Consider the following 20068-nt stretch of genomic DNA (forward strand, 5'->3'; position numbering starts at 1 on the left):
TGAAGTTGCTACCTTTGTAGTATTTATATAATGTTATCCATCAGGCGTTGCCTTGGAATTTTCCCTTTGAACTGTTGACGTCATGTTTTTGGTTTGCACATGCAGACTGTCTCCTGGTTCAGACATCTATGTGACGGTCTCATCCATCGCTTTAGCAAGATCCCAGCAGTGCCGTAACTCCCCTAGCAACCTATCTTCATCCAGCGAGACTGGCTCTGGTGGGGGCACTTACAGACAGAAGTCCATGCCAGAAGGGTAGGTATGCGTTTGCCCCGTTGTCTGCTGTCTTTCAGCTGTCAGACATGTAAAATGATTTCCATTCAGCTAGCCTTGAACAATTTAGAAAAGAATAAATGGGACAATGTGGTTACTATTCCAGACAGAAAAATGTTTTAATGAGTGATTCAAAGCACTTCCTAGGAAGTTTATCATTGTCTAGTCTCTGAGGTCTCGAGGCGGAGAAATCAAATGGCATCAGTTTCTTCATTGCCTACGTTTAGTTTCATAGTACGGATTCGGTCCCTTCTTAGTTTCCTCCGACATGGACTCAGCAGTGTGCTACTGGCAGTGGTTGGAAATAATAATCACATTCAGAGCTTAAAATTATTTTTCTCACACTTAGAAGTCTTCTGTGATTTCAGCCTGTGGGTTTTTTTTTTTTTTTTAATCTTTCTTTAAAAGACTAAATACCCAAAAGTAACTATTTGCCTCTGACAAAACTTACAAAGTAAAATGCTAAATGTACATGATTTTAGAGGCTACTAAAAGGACAAAAAAAAAAAAAAGAAATGTCTGAAGCTGAGAAGTAATTAGCAGCAAAACATTACATGGTGCACTAAGCTGCCTTTGCCCCGAGGAAGAGGAAGTATGAAAGGACCACCAAGACTTCATGCTGGGGCTTCTTTCTCAGGAACTTGACTAAGAACTCGAACCATTTGAAACTCCAGTGTGAGGTGGTTTGAAAAGCCTTATCTCTATTCTGATTTTTCCCCAAGTATATCTTTAACACATGGATACATGATTCGATCACTTTCTTGATATATCACAGTGTCATAAAATAAGTATACGTACTAAACATACCCTCCGAATGAGTATTTCTTTCCCATAGCATTCTGTAGGCGCCCTGGTGGCACAGTAGTTAAAGCAATCAACTGCTAACTGAAAGGTCAGCGGTTCGAAAGCACCAGAGGCTCCTGGGGGGGAAGGTGTGGCAGTCTACTTCCGTAAAGGTTATAGTCTTGGAAACCCTATGGAGTCGCTGAGTCGGAATCGACTCACTGCAGTGGGTTTATAGCATTCTGTTGGTTTTTACACCTATTAAATATTATTTTGTTGTTGTTGCTAAATGTTTATGTTAGCAGAAAGTAGGTAATGAATCCTCTCTAACATGTGGTTTCCCCTACTCTGCTGTCTCCCCCAGGATTCCCTTGGTAGCCTGTCTAAAATGCACATTTCTTATTTTAATTACTTCAGTTACAATTAAGGCAAAAAAATTCAGCTTATTCATGAGTCCCTGCAAAAGGTTTTGAGTTAAGTATCATTATATCATTATATCACACCACCAGCCCAACTAGTTATTTCCTGTTTTAATTAACGGATTTCTAAACGGCCTGGTTTGACTTCAAAGATAAGAATTCATTGCAACTGAAGTGTTGGTACAGCGATGAAACACAGTCGAGCTGGGGACCCTTGTCTTCTCATGTGTGTGACAGACTTTGAATGTGTACCTAAAATCTGAGTTGAAACATTGATGTTTTGGTGAATATTAATGTTAGAAACATGGTTCCAGTGCCATGCTGCAAAATTTTTTTTTAATGAGTCAGTAGCTGTTCATTCTGGTGCTTAATGACTAAACCTACTGCAGGTGGTGTTGAGGGTTCCCCATTGTTTATGAGGTTACCCAGTGGTTATTGGCCATATTGTGTAACATTATTATTATTATTTTTACCTTGAGTGATCTTTTATAAGATGGTGATACAGCGTTTCCCTCTATATTCCAAGCAGTTGTTGTCTGTATCAGTGATCCAAGACACAGCAGTTCACTGGCTGATTCACGTGCTGCCTGTGGGCCAGGGTTAGTCCTAAAGCTACCAAGGGAAAAATGAATGTATCTACTCTACAGCTTACCCAGTGAAAATGACTGTGTACCGGTTGACAGTGAGGCGGGAGTGTACATAGTCTGCTGCAAACTTGTTCGTGTTGAAGTTTCAGAAGCTCAACAGCAGGACCTAATAATTATAGGTTAATGATAGAATTTTTGTCCAGAAATGTAATGAGCTGTTTTGTTGTCCTCCCTCCACTTCACGGGCTCAGTGTCTATATGATGTGTGCCTGCCTGCTCCATGGGGTGGGGACATTAAGACTATCCAAACCAGTTGAAAGGTGAAATTTAATAGGGTGATTCGTAATACCTGCTCTACTCAAGTGGAGGAAAAACACACCTGCACAAGGTTGGGATGGGCATCAGAGGTAGTTAAAAGGCAGCAACTGTTTAGAAGACAAGGACTCTTTCTACCATCCTTGGAGATTTCTTTTGGGGCCTCACACTTTGGGGAATGTTGACTAGGCAGGGGACATCCAGAGGAGAAAAAGGACTGGGTAAATGGAGAGTTCAGAGACCGTAATGTGAGAACATCCTGAGGATGTCTAACCTGAAGACGAAAATGATTGAGGTGAGGAGGGCGTGATAGCTTTCTTCCAGTTCAGAAGAGTATGCTTTTAGATGAGGGATTAAACTCTGTGAGGGCAACTAAGACCAATAAATGAAAGGTATAGAGAAGATTCCAGCCCATTGGAGGAAGATATTTCAAAGCCGTCAGACTGCCCTGGAGAGGAGTGACTGCCTCACGAAGCCGAGAGTTCTTACTCACTGGACGTATTTAAGCAGAGACTTAAGATGCTGTAAACGTGTCCCAGGCATCAGCTAAATGATTACTTAACAACCATTCCAGTCTGAATTGTGACTCTTAAACTACTGAGTGCACCTCCAAAAAAGGTACAATTAAACTCTTCAACAGGAGGAACAAGTTTTGTCTGAGCTTCTCAAGGACAGGATCTTTTTACACCCATATTCTGGGCAAAGTAAATGGGTGTGTGTGCGTGTGTGTGTGTGCTGAAGTTAAAAGTCCTTTGGGTGAAAATGTCTCTCAGCGTAAAATTTAAAGAGAGTTATATTGTTTATTTGAAAACAGCCAAAAAAACGTTCAGTTTCAAACATAGAAGTTAAAAAGTTATCTTTAGTTTCTATGAACTGCTACAAAAAATAAAAGCAAGGTTAGAATCCATTGCTAACTTTCATCTCCATGCCCTTTTTTTTTTTTTTACTTGAGATTTTTAGTGCAGATTTAGAAGAGAATCATAGGGCCAGTTTGAGGATGTTCACTGCCCTCAGCTGAACAAGGATTTTGCTTGGGGAAGGGATGGCAAAAAGCATAATTTGGGAAAATTTTTTTGATGAGCACTTGTACTGAAGTTTTTATGAATCAAGTTTTTTTGCTATAGTACTGGCTACCTCAGTATAGATCAGTGACTTTGTTGAGTGAGCCTCATGATTGTTTATATAAATTAATATTATTTGTGTAAAATAAGGAGTGAGATGCTATAATAGGAGTTTCATTATGATATTAGATATTTTATAGGATTTTCTAGTTTGCAAATGCTTTTATATAGATGTTTTCCTTGGGTCCATATAATTGAATTACCATTTTATAGTTAAGGAAACAGAGGCAGAATGTTGGGTGACTTTGCTCAGGGTCACTTTGGATGGTGGAGTTGGGATTTAGTCCCAGGTCTTGCTGCTCCTAATCCCGTGCTCTTTCCATTACACCACCTCCTGCCTGCCCGTGTGTTTATCAGTCTCTAGCAAGTAAGACACCCACCACATGCATCGATTAATTCAGGCCCTATTTCATCTTTTATTGTGTAGGTTACTCATAAATTCTTTGGTAAACACACATTAAGTTTGTAAATTTCCACATGAATGTTTGGGTTTCACGTGCTGTCCCTTTTTCACGGATGGTCCACGTTTACTTTGCTGATATTGCTAATCAAGGTGCATGCTTTAATTAAGCATGTACTAGTGTTCTCCACAGGGAAAATAAAACTGGCTCATTAAGTAGTTACATGTTCTTCCCAGAAGAAGGCATTTGCCTTCATATATGCCAGTTTACTTACTTCCAAATGGCCCTTCCCAAAGGCAATTAAAAATTTGTATATATGTATATGTATATATATTTTTTTATATATGATAAGAATCTTTGTGTTTCAGACCATAGAGCAACTGCTCAGAAAATATTTGTTTCAAGAATGAATGACTTAATGATGTAGTAAACTACTGAGATAAGAAAAACAAGCCCCTAAAATGCATCTATTGGGAAATATATGTAGAACATTGAGCTTATAAAATGCTTTCCTTTGGCTGCAAGTGACAGTCTGAACTTGGTTCTGCAAGGCCTAGAAGATTTTGTCTACATAGGTTAGCTCAGTCCTAACGGCTCCTACTCTTATTTACAATTTACATACATTGTCTACATACTTTTGTAAACAAATAGAGCGATGTGTATTGACCACTGCATATACATTTCTACACCTATGTACCCAGGCACATGGATGCGTATACAAGTACAGATATGTAAGCAGACACTCCTAGCAGTACCCATGGTTAGAATTTAGTCCACTACCTCCAGGAATACCTGCCCTTCTGGAGGGGCCTCTGAAGTCTTCTTTGCCTTTGTTGGGGGCACCCGCCACAGGTTTGGAGTGAGCCGCAGATCCCCAGCCTCCATTGACAGGCAGAATACCCAGTCAGATATCGGCGGCAGCGGAAAATCCACACCCAGCTGGCAAAGGAGTGAGGACAGCATTGCTGACCAGATGGGTAAGTAACTTCTACAAAACTCAAGTTGCTTTTCCCACAAGGTGACTTTGGCCACCTCTTGATATCATCAAAGCATCCTGTTATACAATAGAGCCCTAGTTAATAAAGAAATAGAATTAAATCTGTTACATTATTTATTAGAAAAAGCACAAATAAGCCCTGAGCCAGGGAATCTTAGGTGACCCTGTATTTAAAACTAGAAAGGACATATTTTCAGCTCCAAGGCCCAAAGCAGGACTACCAAATCTTTCCTGAGTACCTCCTTCCCCCTCGTTTTTCCTTTTTTTTTTTTTTTGCCTACTTTAAATGCTCGTTGGTATTCATAATATTGAGTTAAAAAAATTTTTTTTTTAATGTACGAAGTAGAAAAGATAATTATTTTTTAGTCACATCTGTAGTGTGGTGAGAATCTTCTCCATTGTGTGTGTTTTTTTTTTTTTTTTTTCCTTTGCACCGTGCTATTTAGCTGTCAGCTGAGGCAGTGGCTTAGCAGCGTATAGCAGCTGGATGGAAAGATTTGCCTTAGTGAGCCCTCCCTTGGATTTCTGGCTTATAGTCCTTCCTCTCTATGTATGTAGTTGTATGGTGACACCATAACACTAGTTGACATCATATTTTGCCATGGAACAAGATAAAGCTTGAACACAGTAGTATGGGGATTTGGTATTAACATCAGGGACTTGAATCTGAACTGTTTGTTTTTTTTCCTTCGTCTTATCTCTAATAGCATTACCATCTTGTGGCATTAAATAAAGTAAATTTTAGGGCTGAAGAAGATAAGCTTCTAGGACAAAGACCCATCTTTTTACCTTCTCTCCAAATCCATTGTCTTGTCCTGTATTAATGACGTTGCCTGCGTGAACGCACTAACCATGGACATAAAAGGGAGGGGAGATGGGAGTGAGCTAAGATGGAGCTGAGGGAGAGAAATGTAATTCTTAGGTCCTAGAGACATGCGTTGCTTCAGTCACTTCCCCGCAATGTGCCTGGTTACTGAAGCCATCTGTCAGCCCCCACTCTCATCCCGTCCACCCCCAACACAGAAAACCTGAGCGTGTATGGCTCTGCTGTTCTGCTCTTGACAGAATGTTTTTAATCCCATATGTTTTGATACTGTTGAGATGGTAACGCCACATGTAGAAAGGATCCCTTGTTCAGCATGACTTTAGCAGCTTTTTTTGGCTCCCGGTGCAGGCTTTGAACAAAGCTGACAGCAAACCCTTTGTAACCCATACAGTGTCACACGTCCCACTTCCACGAAGTCATAAGAGGCATGAAAATGTATCTTGGGATTAGAAAGGGTAATTATGAGGTTGGTCTTAGACCCGTATTCATTCTTTCACGTAAAACACCCTCTTGGTCTTTTATTCCTGGTATCCATTTTCGCTTAGTGGCATCCCACTCTTAATAGATAAGACCCTCAAATTAACATGGATTAATCGTTTTAATACATTTGTTCATCCTCAGAAAGTATACCTTTTTTTTTTTTTTAATAAGATACTCCTTATTAAAAGCCTGCCAGAGAAGCCTTTTCAACCACAGCCTATAAGCGGTAGCCTTTCTCCATCCCAAAGTTTAAGGCTTGGGATGTGTTAAAATAAAATAAATGTTTATAATTTCTGCTATCCCAGCATTACAGAAGAATAACCCAGGTTTCTGCAGTTGACACATCAGAAGAAATCAGGGGCTTAGTTGATATAAAACATGCTAAGGAGAATTCAAGGAAAGTAATTGCTAAGTTTTCCTTACTCAATACACTAGAGTGTGTAAAGGACTGGACTTTTTACACTCAATTTGTAAGAACAAAATTCTCTGACAACTTGCAGTTCAGCAACCGAGGACATTGAGAAGATTTCTTATTTGTTAGCTAGATCTCCTTTTCTTTGTGCATCAGTGTGTCATGAACCGGCACCCCACTGACAGTGGAGAGAAGGAGTTTATCTTGCATGATTGGCTCACTCATCTCCCTGGTTGGATTTTCTGCCTCTCTGCTTTTGGAAGTAGCTGAGAGTCAGAATAAGAGTGTGTCGCCCAGTCCTTACGTGTTAGGAAGTGTATTGTAGAAGTCCAGAATTGTTGCTGTTAGCTGTAGGTGTGTTAAAGAGGGTAAATCGCTGATCTTTCACCTTTGGAACCCCATCTTAATGCCAGCTTGGAGTCCCAAAGGAAGCAATTGTTTTAAGTAAACTAGTTGCTGTGTGTCTTTTCTGTTGTGCTTAGCTTACAGTTATAGAGGACCTCAGGATTTCAATTCTTTTGTCCTCGAGCAGCATGAATATACAGGTAAAATATTTCCAAAGTGTCATGGTAAGTAACATGTGATTGCATCCATGCCTGTCTAGGTAATGTAGACAAAGCTAGGGTAGCCAAACTTTGTGATGAATGAATTTCCTAATTTTAAACCTTCCCAAACCAAAAGTTGATTCCAGACTCTGCCGCATTGTTCATGGGCTTTGGTTTGGTGGTACTTGGCTGTGCTAATGTGTATGACGTGACACATTGTCACCAGCTGCAAGCTTTATCCATCAAGCACTTAGTTTCTGACATGCTGTCTATTGTGTAAACTTTCAACAAGCTTATTGCTGAAATTCAGAGTTTGCTGGTCAGTGAACTGAAAGATGCAATGGCAGGCCGTCTTCATTTGTCAGCGTGTGCTTGTATCGATTTAGTGCCTGCGCCATAATGTCCTGTGCTGTATTCCAGAGCCAACGTGCCACCTCCCAGCAGTATCAAAGGTACTGCCAGCTTTCCGAGAGAGCCCCAGTGGGAGATTGATGCGGCAGGATCCAGTGGTTCATTTGTCTCCAAACAAGCAAGGGCATGTAAGTTAAGTGTAAAGTAATGAAATCAGTAGCTTCCTAGCAATGTGCCTTCTTTGCAGTGTGAAAACGATACAGGTCCACACTGCTGTTTACTCTGCATGGTCAGAGAGGAAGACATCCTGGCAGAGGTCGGGCGTTTGCTGGAATGTCTACGGCCAAGGCCCTAAGGGTGTTTTCAGATAAATTGTAATTCCTCTTTGATAGGCACCTGCCCCCTGCATAGGTCTGGGTGATCTGGTTGGAAAGCCACCTGATCCAATCATAAAATGCTAGGAATAGAAAAGCACTGGAAATTAAATTCATTTGCTTACACAATAGCAAGCACGAGATCTGGTTGGCGTATCGGTCAAGGGAACAACTTCCCCTAAACTCCCCTCAGTGACTTCTCTTATCTTCCATAGTGGCATGCCTTTTTATGCTTTTACGTAGTGATACGTAATTACCTTACCACTTACTGGTAGAATGGGAAATAAGAAGTTACCATTTTCCTTTTGAATGCAGTTGATTTCCTTGGCCTGTCTCTTCACTGGTTTGTGTGTTTATATTCATGTCACTTGACAGGATGAGGAAATACCGCATTTTGGATTATGTAACGAACATATAAGATGCTCAGGATAGTTTTAAGGGGCCAGCATAAGTTTTGCTCTAGAGAAATGAATATTGAAGCTGAAAAAGAGAAAGAGCACCCAGTGTGTGTATTCCAAGCCCTGTACTAGGCATGGTGGAGAGACTTCCTGTGGAAGTGTGGTGTTACCACGTACCACACAAGTGATAGACTTGGTAGATTACCAGTCTGTGGGTTCCCCCTCTCTGCTGTGTACTCCCAGGCCTCTTACCTAATCATATCACACATGTAATCTTTTAAAGCTCATCAAAGATTTGAGAGCACAGAAACCTTACAACACTCAAAAAGTAAAAATGATTAAAAAATTTTTTGAATTCTTATGTGACACCCTGCCTAGTGTATCTTCAGGGAGTACAAACTAATTTTAATATTAAAGTAAGAAAAAAGATAGATCTGCAGATAGACGTAAGATCAAAAAGCCTGTGAAGCCCTGTAGTGCATTCCTGAGGCTCATTATTGGCTTTTTCCAGGATCCCTGCTCTGACTTCTTTATCATCCCCTGAGCAGAATAGGGGAGCAGAAGTGATAGGAACTGTATACTTAGGGAGCCACTACATTGCAGGTGGGAGTAGCTCCTAGTCTTATGGCTTGAAAGGGGCTTCTGGTAAAGCTCCCCAAAAGAAACTCTCCCAAACGCATTTCCTCACTGACATCAAGAAGTCTATTCTGGTGACTTCACTTCCTTGGTTTTGGCTTTCCTTCTTTTTAAACTACAAATGCCCTAAGAGAGTTAAGACTTCAGTCCTTTCTTGAGAGAAGAGTTTGATAAGAAGGAAGTCCTTTTCAGGTACCTCAAGGAGGAAGGGAGGAAAAAGTGGTCACAAAACAGGGGGTCCGAGGTTCCTTACAACACATTTTTCCCCATTTGTGCCCAGGACTGAGCCTGTGGAGAGAGTAAACACCAAAGACTGAATTTTGAGAATGATAAATTGCTATCTGGTAGGACTCTTTGAAAAGAGCATCTAGCTGAGAGCCGATGAAGACTAGTTAAGGAGGGGTAGACCACCATATTTCCACCACAGGAAGGAACAGAGCAAATTAGGTGTGTGTCAGAATCCACAGGTGGACTCGTTGTTGTTGTTGTTGGGTGCTGTCAAGTTGGTTCCAACTCACAGCAACCCTGCTGTAACATGTGGCTGGGGGCTTTTTATTTAGATCCAGAGCTAAAGAAGTTCTGCCATACAAATATGAAAATGGTTATTGAAGAAAACTAGGGTAACATCACTAAAGTGACTGGGATTTTTATTTTTTAAGAAGAGACTTCTGCTTTAAAGTGAAACTGGAGTGTCCTCATCATGCCCCTACCCCCAGCCAGTAAAGAGCACACTCCTTCCTCAGCCACAGTATATTTATACGTTTATACACAAACACACATTATTCCTTCTCTCCTCTGTTTCCTTACTTTCCACCAAATATCTGGACTTCCTGCCTCTCTTTAATTTAAAATTTATTCAGATACCTTTTGAGACTTTACTTTTTCCCCGTATTTTGTTTAAGTAGGGACTTAACCGTTCTGAGGTTTTTGGTCAAGTCTTCAAAATATTCTTTCTGAACAGCTAAGCCACTATGTATGAAGGGTTCTGTATAATTTTTTTTTTAATTGAGATATAATTCACATACCATAATATTCACTCCCTTAAAGCATACATGTCAGTGGTTTTAATGGGCAACCATCACCACTATCTTAATTCCAGAAACATTTGTATCACCCTAAAAAGAAACCCAGTATCCGTTAACAGTCACTCCCCATCTGCCCCTGACCCATTGCTGCAACCGCTAATCCACTTTCTGTCTATGGATTTGCCTTCTCTGAAGACTTCATGTAAAAGGGAATCATATAACATGTGGCCTTTTTTATCTTGCTTCTTTCACTTAGCATAATGTTTTCAAGGATCCATGTTGTAGCACGCATGAGTCCTTCCTACCTTTTTATGGCTGAATAATATTTCGCTATGTAGAAAAACCATGTTTTACTTATCTGTTCATCAGTTGATGGAAGTTTGGGTTTCCAGTTTTGGGCTGTTACGAGTAGTGCAGCTATGAACATTCATGTAAAAGTTTTCATATGAACACATGTTTTTAAGTGTCTTGGGTATATACCTAAGAGTAGAACTGCTGTATCATGTGGTAACTCTGTGTTTAACTTTTTGAAGAACTGCCAAACTGTTTTCCACTGCAGCTGCACCATTTTACATTCCCACCAGCAGTGTATGAGGGTTCCAATTTCTCCACATCCTTGCCAACGTTTGTTATTGTCTGCTTCTTTGATTATAGCCTTCCTAGTGGATGTGAAGTGGTATCTCATTGTGGTTTTGATTTGCATTTCCCTAATGACTAATGATGTTGAGCATCTTTTCATGTGCTTATTGGCCGTTTCTGTATCTTCTTTGGAGAAATGTCCATTCAAGTCCTTTGCCCATTTTTCATTGGGTTATTTGTCTTTATTGCTGAGCTGTAAGAGTTCTTTATATATATTCTGTATTGTACAAGTCCCTTGTCAGATACGATTTGCAAATATTTTCTCCCAGTTTTGGATTACCTTTTCACTTCCTGGAGGTTATCATTTGAAACACAAAAAAGTTTTAAATTTTGATGAAGTCCAAATTATCTACTTTTTCTTTTGTTTCTTGTACTTTTGGTATCATATCTAAGATTGTGTAAGCCAAGGTCATGAAGTTTTCTTCTGAGAGCTTTATAGTTTTTAGCTGTATCATCCAGTCTTAGATTCATTTCGAGTTTATATTTATATTTGGTATGGGCCCAACTTCATTCTTTTGCATGTGGATATCCAGTTGTCCCAGTACCATTTGTTAAAAAGGTTACTCTTTCCTCATTGAATTAATTGTCTCAGCACCTCTGTATATATTTTGCCTGAGTTCAAAGCATCCTTTGGAGAGAGGCAACACTCCTTATAAAGCTGACTACTAAATACATGCTAAGTGGGAAGGGAAAGGAGATCTCTTTAGGTTAAGCTTTGTATTCAGCCTGTCCTATTTACTCTTAGCCTACCCTATTTACTTTTAGAGTCAAGCATACTTTCTAATTATAGGTCCTTTGGACAAGCCATTTCCTTTTTATTTTTAAGACTAAGATCTGAAGGACATTTTAATGACGGTTTAGTTTTTTCCTCATGAAAATTATCTCAGTACTATTGATAACTTCATCATAAGTGAAATAACAAAAAGTAGATTCTTTGCAACATTTCATATGCCCTCTGCCATCTAGAGTCACAGATTTTCCCAGGCACTTCCCTGTCTGACTTTGACTTGTCGTCTTTGGAATATTTGTGCTTTGAGGACCCCATAACCAGATGCATGTCACAGTGTTGTTTTTCCTATTACTTTTTCCTGGTGTTCAAGAAGCAAAACGTGAACTTAAGTAAATCCTGCTTCCCTTCCAGTCTGATAGCCACTACTCGAGCCACTCCAGTAGCAATACCCTCTCCAGCAATGCATCGAGCGCCCACAGTGACGAGAAGTGGTATGATGGGGACCGCACTGAATCCGAACTCAGCAGCTATAACTATCTGCAGGGCACGTCTGCGGACAGCGGCATCGACACCACCTCCTACGGCCCCGGCCACGGCAGCACAGCCTCCCTGGGGGCTGCCACATCATCGCCTCGCTCAGGGCCTGGCAAGGAGAAGGTGGCACCCCTGTGGCACAGTTCCAGTGAAGTCATCTCCCTGGCAGACCGGACTTTAGAGGCGGAGAGCCACGGCATGGACCGGAAAGCCGAGTCTTCACTGAGCTTGGATATCCACAGCAAGAGCCAAGGAGGCTCCGGCCCTCTGACGAGGGAGAACAGCACTTTCAGTGTCAGTGATACTGCCTCCCACACAAGGTAACCGTCCTTCCATGCTGCTGCTCTGAGTCCCAGCCCACTCCTAAGTCTGGTGTCCTGGCCTCAGCCTGTATTTACTCAATAATATATGCAGAAAGGTTTCTTATGCGGTGAAAATTACTCTTACATATAGGTATGTGTTGCTTAAGGTCCACAGTACATTCTGTGAAACGGGACATTAGGTGATTTGGACGGTGGCCGAACACCATGTTAAAATCTTATGGACACCCACTCCTGATCGTCCTCATCGCTGCTGCTGCCGGAGCTGCTGGCAGAGGCTAGAGGAACGGGCAGCAGCAGTGGTAGCTGAGAGGGCAGTGGGTGACGCCACCCACCTGCCTGCCGGACAAAGCCCAAGAGCCCATGCCTGGCGCCGTGTCCTCTGCCCCACCTTCCTGAATCTCACCCATGGTCCAGTCCTGCAAGGCTTTGGGTTTGGGGTCTTTAAAACCCTTAGGGGGAAATAATAAACAAAAGGAGAGCTACTTTCCCTTTTTAAAAAAAAAAAGCCCTAGGCAACCTGTACATACATGCAGTTGGATGTTGCCCAGACAGAACATAAGCAACATACCTATATTTGATTCATTTAATTGCCAGTAAGGTCCCTAGGTGGCCCAAATGGTTAAGTGCTTGACTATTAACCTAAAGGTTGGTAGTTGGAACCCACCCAGTAGCACCACAGAAGAAAGGCCTGGTGATCTTCTTCCGTAAAGATTGTGGCCAAGAAGACCCTATGGGGCTCAGTTCTACTGTATAAGACATGGAGTGGCCGTGAGTCAGAATCATTGCCAGTAAAATGCCTTCTAAGTAGTGCTACAATCCTAATACATTACTTTAAATTGTAAAACAAGTTTTAGATTTATTCTTCGTAAAGTTGTATTTGGTTTTTTTTTTTTTTTAAATTAATTGTGTACCAGAGTTAGGAAACATTCATCCTTGTAACTTTGGCTTTCAGCTGGTGATAGAGAATGTAGAAAGAGAGTCTTTTGAAGATCTTTTAAAAAAAATCTTGACCATATGTTTAAAAGAAAGAGGCCTTTTCTAAGACTAACCTGACCTTATTTACGATGCTAAACACATCCTCTGCACTGTTGCTCTGTCAGAGAGCGTCACTTGTCAGTGTTTGCGTGCTCATTTTTTTTCCCCAGCAGTTGGCTTCTCACAATGATGGGGAAGAGGGAGCAGGTGTCCAACAGAAAAGTATAACTAAAATTAGACATACGCCATCTACCTTTAAGAACAGAAAAGTACACATTCCTCAGGACCCTTGTAGATCAATCACCCTGCTAGGCAAAATAAATATTATTTTTCATTTCCTGTTTTGGATTTAAGCGTAAAATCCAAACTATGACAAGGTTCGTCCTTTTAGGCAGGAACCATTCCATCACTATCTTTTTGGGACCTGTTAATTTCTGTGGCGGTTTCTCCTTTTATCCTTTACTTTTGTCAGCCATTCATTGCCTGTGTGACAGTGTCTAACCTTGCTGCCTTCTGGATCCTTTTGATTATTAGTGCCTTAAGAAAATAGTAGAGAAGCTCAATTTAGTTTTAATTTTCAAATGGTAATTTAAGGAACGCAGGCACGTCATCTGCCAGGAAGCCCTAGAGAACCTTAATGAGAAAGAGCATCCACTACTTAGTTTGGATTTCAGCACTCAGGTGGTACCCTGTATCTGCATGTTTACTGATAAGATTACGGACCTTCCAGTCCTTTAAAATCCCTGGTTTTAAAGTCTTTTGAAATCCCTATGGCATGAGGCATCTCGAGAGTTTTGTTGCCATTTACCGCTCCCACATTGCAGTAGTGACCATGGTTGTAACCAGGAGACTGAGAAGTAGTCTGTGCGTTCTTGAGTAACAGGCATCCAGTTCACTTTCCACAGTTCAGAAAATAAGGGGGATCTTAGGGAAAACAGAACAGGAAGCTAGGCTTCAAATATATAAACACAGTACAGACCCCGAATCACGTGCCACAGAATTAGGACATTTGCTTGCCGTTTTGGGAAGCCCCGTCACCTCGCTGACTGCAGGTCATGCGTTAACTTAGGACAGTTTTCAGATCACAATAACCTCTCTGTGGCTTCAAGGTTTAGCTGGACTCATATTTCTTTGAGTTGTTTGTTTTTTTAAGGGAGTATGTCATTTTAGGGACAGTATTCCATTGGAGCTATGTCTCTGGTCTAATTTGATGGCGGAGGAAAGCTGGTTATTCAGGTCTTGTCTAGAGTGGAACCACCATGGAGTAAGGTTGAAAAGAGCTGGGCCTCTGGAGCCAGTGCAAAAAGAATGTGGCTGAGCCATTATCTGACAAATCCCATGGGATCTACAAAGCCCTCTGAAATTAGGCACCTGGGCTTGCATTGTCTAAATTTACTGATGAGGACTGCCTGAAGGCCTCAAGGGGTTGTCTAAATGTTCTGCTTCAATCTGGCAGAAATTATTTAAATTATCATTTAGAAATAACTTCTATTGAAAGTCAAACTTGCTAGGGGAGAAAAGAATGTGGCCTTTCAGGGAGGGTGGCAGGGTGTCCCACCCACGAATAGGTTGAGTTACATTCCTTTCTAGACTCTGGTAAATCTGGAGGCTTCGTGATTTCAGTCTGTTGATCTTGGCAGGGTGAGGTGGATAAGCAGAGATTTAGCAGCCTTCTTTTCTGGAGCAAAAGAGAATTCAGCCACCAAACGCACATTGCGGGAGAAGCTAAAATCACTGCAAATTAGAGTGTTTGTGTCCTCTGAAGACAGGAACGGCAATTAATGTGGAGATCCCTTGACAGTGCATACAAGAGCTTGTACCTGGAACTCGGTGACAGAAACCAAATTACAGTGATTAAGTTCCACTGCATATTTCTGGCTGGCCTCTGTTCCTACCCCCTCTGTCCTCCGTCTCCCTGTGGATGATTGTGCAGGTTTTCCGTGGCACCCATGAGAACTGCATTAATGCAGGTTGGTAATTACATAGTATTGTTGTATTCGCCTGTCATTAAGAGAAGCTGTATACACTGATAACTTCCTACCATTAAAAAAGTCTGTTAATTGCTCTAAAATGTTGCTCTTTACGATGTCCGTGTATTTTCTATGACTTAAAAATTTAAAGAGAGATTTTAATTTTCATTGCAATGGCTGTTTCACTTGCAGCCCTTAAAATGAATCACCTGAAAGAAAGATTTTTGGTGAGCGTAGGAGAGACAAAGATAGTTCCAGTTTTACTACACTCTCACCAGCTGGGTTCTTTTTTTTTTTTTTTTTTTAAGAGTGGTGGCCTTGCCAGTTTGTGGGCCACTAAGGGCCTCCTCAGTTAACATTGAGGAGCTCTAGTCCTGCTGATGGATGGTTTTGCCGATGTAAGTAGACTTAACACCAATTGTCGTTGAGTCGATCCTGACTCGTGGTTACCACATTATAAAGCTAGAAACATTGCCTCATAAGTACACATACATGTGTCTTCAGTTGCCTCCTGAGTTGACTTGATTTGTGTGTCTACATCCATCCTCTGCAGTCTGTCATCTGCTCATGTCTAAACTGTCTCTTGCTTCCCTTAGGCCCCTGTCCTAGCCCTGTAGCCAATTAGTAAGCCCTTATGTGATCCCTTGGAAACCCTGGTGGTGTAGTAGTTAAGAGCTATGGCTGCTAACCAAAAGGTCAGTGTTTCAAATCTACCAGGCACTCCTTGGAAACCCTGTGGGGGCATTCTCCTGTCCTACAGGGTCACTATTGAGTCAGAATCGACTCAACGGCAGTGGGTTTGGTTTTTGGTTTTTTATGTCATCACTTATAAATGTTTACTGTCCTCCCGTACAAGAAGATTTCTCATCCAGTACACTCATCCTAGGGGCCCTGGTGGCGCAGTGGTTAAGAGCTTGGCTGCTAACCAAAATTTTAGTAGTTGGAACCTGCCAGCTGGTCCTTAGAACCCCTGTGGGGCAGTTCTACCCTGTCCTGCAGGGTCACTGTGAGTCAGAATCAACTTGACGGCAACGGGTTTGGTTTTTTTGTTTGTTTATTTGCTCATCCTAAGCACCTTGCATAGTGCTAGCTTCCATGAACATAATAGGTGCTCAATAAGTTTTGATGAATGAGTAAACAAGTAACTTCTTAATGTTTCTATTTTTTCCTGATGACTCAAAACCATTACTAATTCATCAGTTTGAAAGTAGCATAAATCCTCAACTGCTGACTCTTCTGGAAAACTACTACTACATTTCAAAGCTTATTTTTATATATGCCATTATTGGCACAGAACCATAGTGCTTTTATGTCTATAAGGTACTTTTATGTAAATAAAGCCATTGTATGGCATGATCTTGTTTTTTTTATTGTGCTTTAGGTGAAAGTTTACAGCTCAAGTTAGTTTCTTATACAAAAATTTATACACACATTGTTATGTAACCCTAGTTGCTATCCCTATAATGTGACCGCACACTGCTCCTTTCCACCCTGAATTTCTTGTGTCCATTCAACCATTTCCTATCCCTTTCTGTCTTCTCATCTTGCCTCCGAACAGGAGCTGCCCATTTAGTCTCGTTTATCTACTTGAACTAAGAAACACACTCTTCAGGAGTATCATTTTATGTCTTATAGTCCAGTCTATTCTTTGTCTGACGAGTTAGCTTCAGAAATGGTTTTAATTCTGGGTTAACAGAGAGTCCGGGGCCATGTCTTCTGGGATTCTTCCAGTCTCAGACCATTAAATCTGCTCTTTTTTACTAGAATTTGAGTTCTGCACCCCACTCTTCTCCTGCTCTGTCAGGGACTCTCTGTTGTGTTCCTTGTCAAGGCAGTCATTGGTGGCAACCAGGCACCATCTGTTTCTTCTGGGCTCAGGCTGATGGAGTCTCTGACTTATGTGGCCATTTTTGTCTCTTGGGCTAATATTTTCCTTGTGTCTTTGGTATTCTTCATTCTCCTTTGCTCCAGGTCGATTGGGACCAATTGATGCATCTAAGATGGCTGTGTACGGCATGATTTTTAATAAAGCTATGTCTATATAAGATAAATCTGAAAAATAGACTGTCGCCCTAAGATAAGCTTTGAGCTTGGATTTGAAGCTATTTCTGTAGGTTTCCTTTCAGCCGTATAATAGATTGGCTTATAAAAGAGACATCACCCGAGAGTAATATGCTTCCTTAAACAATTAAAACTATATGAGACCAAACAGTGAGCATTTACTCAAAACCAAAGATGAGAAGGCCAAGAGGGACGGGGGAAGCTAGATCAATGCAAACAGAACAAACAGAAAGGAAATAATGACAATGCTGACACACTGTAAAAATTGTAATCAGTGGCTCGGAACAATGGTATAGAAACCGTTAAAACGGGAGCCTGATTTACTGTGTAAACTTTTATCTAAAACACAATATAAAATATTACTAGAATTTTAAAAATATCTGAAAAATACAACAGGGAGGGATTTTATAACAGCTTACTTGCAAATGTGAATCAGTATTTCTGTAATAGTTGGTCAGTGTCTGGGGCCAGTACAAGGCCAGAAAGAGTGCCTGCCCACGAAGTCAGTGCTATTCAATTTTATGAGTGATTTTTTTCTGAGTGATCTGTTAACTCTTCATGCTGGACAAGCAGTATGTTTCATGAGAGGGGAGGAAATAAAGGGCTTGTATTTAGATTACACTGAATGTTTAGGAATGCCTTGAGCTGCCGTAACATACTGGACTATCTATATATGTGTGCCTCTCTGTGTATATTAGAGCTAGTATGTTTAAATTTTGTTCACTGTGCCCTCTTTGGCATCCTGTGTGTGTGAAGATACGCCTTCCTTCCTTGTTTAGAAATTGTTCAGTTGTCTTCATCGGTAACATTTCCCTCTCTGAGTTTCTTCTGCCTGGAATTTTTTTTGATTAACAACAGTGAATTGGCCCACTTCTGCATGTTCCCTCCCCCCCTTAAGGTGAAAATAATTATTTTTCTTAATAATCTAAGTTTTATGGGCTTAATTAAACATCTACAATTATAAAAGCAAAACTTCCCTTAAAAGATGTGGTTGACTCTACCTGCTTTAACCTGTTAGATATACCAAAAAGCCACACCAGTTGCTGTCAAGGCAGTTCCAACTTGTGGCGACCTCATGTGTTTTCAGAGTAGAACTGTGCTCCATACAATTTTCAGTGGCTGATTTTTCAGAAGGAGATTGCCAGGACTTTGATTCTGTAGCACTACTGGGTTTACTTGAACCCCTTACCTTTTACTTAGCTGAGTGTGTTAACCATTGCACCACCCAGGGACCTATCTATTAGGTATAAAAAAAAAACTTTTTTTTTTTTTTTTTATAGATCATTTTAATTGGAAAATTTTGCTTCATGGCACTGCACATAGTGAACATTCAGGATTATATTTCATTTTAGTTTGCTGCAGTGAACTCTAAGTGATCTGGCCAAAGCTATCTTGCCCTATTTCTCCTAGCTTCCAGAGTGGGTGATTATTTTATCAGGAACCCTAGTGATATTCAGCTAACCTGGAAGTAGAACCACCGTGGTTGAAAGTTCAAGTCAACATTGAAAAAATGAGACCTCTGTCAAGCCATAAATGTTAGATCCCTTGGTCCAGAGCTCACCAACAAAAAGTGCATCGTTGCTTTGTTTTACGAAGCATCTGATCCATTCATACAGTTGGTGTGAAGGCCAGAATTCTCCAAATGCCAGTCAGTCATGAGACCGAAATGAATTGGGCAGAGAGTCCATTCTTTGTCATAGTTAAACCATCAAACCTGGATGAGAATTGATCCAGTTGTCTTTGTAAATAAATAGCAAAAAAAAAAAAACCAAACCCATTGCCATCCAGTCGATTCCAACTCATAGTGACACTATAAATAAATAAGGGAAAAAAAAAAAAAACATTGCTGTCAAGTCAATTCCTACTCATAGTGACCCTATAGGACAGAGTAGAACAGCCTCGTAGGGTTTCCAAGGAGTGGCTGGTTGATTCAAACTGCTGACCTTTTGGTTAGCAGCCAAATGCTTAACCACTGCACCACCAGGGTCCCCAAACTAAACCCATTGCTGTCAAGTTGATTCCAACTCATAGTGATCCCATAGGGTTCCCAAGTCTCCTTCTTTACAGAAGCAGACAGCATATCTTTCTCCCATGATGCTGCTGGTGGTTTTAAACTGCTGACTTTTCAGTTAGCACTCAGTCACTTTGACCACTGTGCTACCAGTATAAGGCCAGGAGAAGTACCTGCCCATATAGTCAGTGCAATTCAATTTTATGAGTGATTTTTTTTCTGAATGACCTGATAAGTTAGCTATTCATGCCGGAAAAGCAGTATGACCGTGAGTATCAGGTCAGCCAGGTATTGAGAAATGTTCTGACAGATTGAGACTGTCTTGTATTCTGTGACCCAGTTGCCTCATCTTCACCTTTTATATGAGATATCATGTGTATGTGTATGTATTCTCTCTTCCGTTTCAACGTGTGTGTCCTGGAATGACCAAAGAGAATCCAGGATTGACCGGATTTAGGAATGGGGAAGTGACTTAAAGTTTATATAACCCTGGTAACACCGTGGTTAAGAGCTCAGCTGCTAACCAAAAGGTCGCCAGCTCGAATCCACCATTGATAAATTCCTGTAGTTGCAGTTTAAATACACAATTCAGACCTCAGTTAAGAGAGAATTTAGACAGCTTGTGGTCCACAGTGATCCCTGAGGCCTCTTCCTCTGGGCATACCTAGCTACTCATCTTCCTGTACTTTGTATATTAATGTGCCATTGTACTTATTAAATATCTCCCTCTTTAGATGGACAGGTTTTTTTTTTTCTACTGCCATCACTTAAATATTTCCTTTGTCAGCATAATCATTCCCATTTCATTTGTCTGTTTTCGCCCGTCTGTTACTCTTAATGTCTCCTGAAGCCTTCCCAAATTGTGGAGCCCAGTATTGGATA

At 40.9% G+C, this 20068-nt stretch overlaps 1 protein-coding gene across 37 annotated transcripts in view; it reads left to right on the forward strand.

The window, feature by feature from the left end:
• SIPA1L1 (signal induced proliferation associated 1 like 1) overlaps window positions 1-20068 on the forward strand; it is a 410589-nt gene that overhangs the window by 369742 nt on the left and 20779 nt on the right. For 35 of the 37 annotated variants that reach the window (XM_064292697.1, XM_064292696.1, XM_064292698.1 and 32 more), the window contains 4 exons: window positions 106-255; window positions 4752-4876; window positions 7580-7698; window positions 11724-12166. In XM_064292697.1, the coding sequence (XP_064148767.1) occupies window positions 106-255; window positions 4752-4876; window positions 7580-7698; window positions 11724-12166 (837 nt within the window). The remainder of the gene's footprint in view (window positions 1-105; window positions 256-4751; window positions 4877-7579; window positions 7699-11723; window positions 12167-20068) is intronic. The other 2 variants (XM_064292692.1, XM_064292693.1) reach the window with 2 other exon arrangements.

This window comes from Loxodonta africana, chromosome 10 (genome assembly GCF_030014295.1).
Source record: "Loxodonta africana isolate mLoxAfr1 chromosome 10, mLoxAfr1.hap2, whole genome shotgun sequence".
NCBI lineage: Eukaryota > Metazoa > Chordata > Mammalia > Proboscidea > Elephantidae > Loxodonta > Loxodonta africana.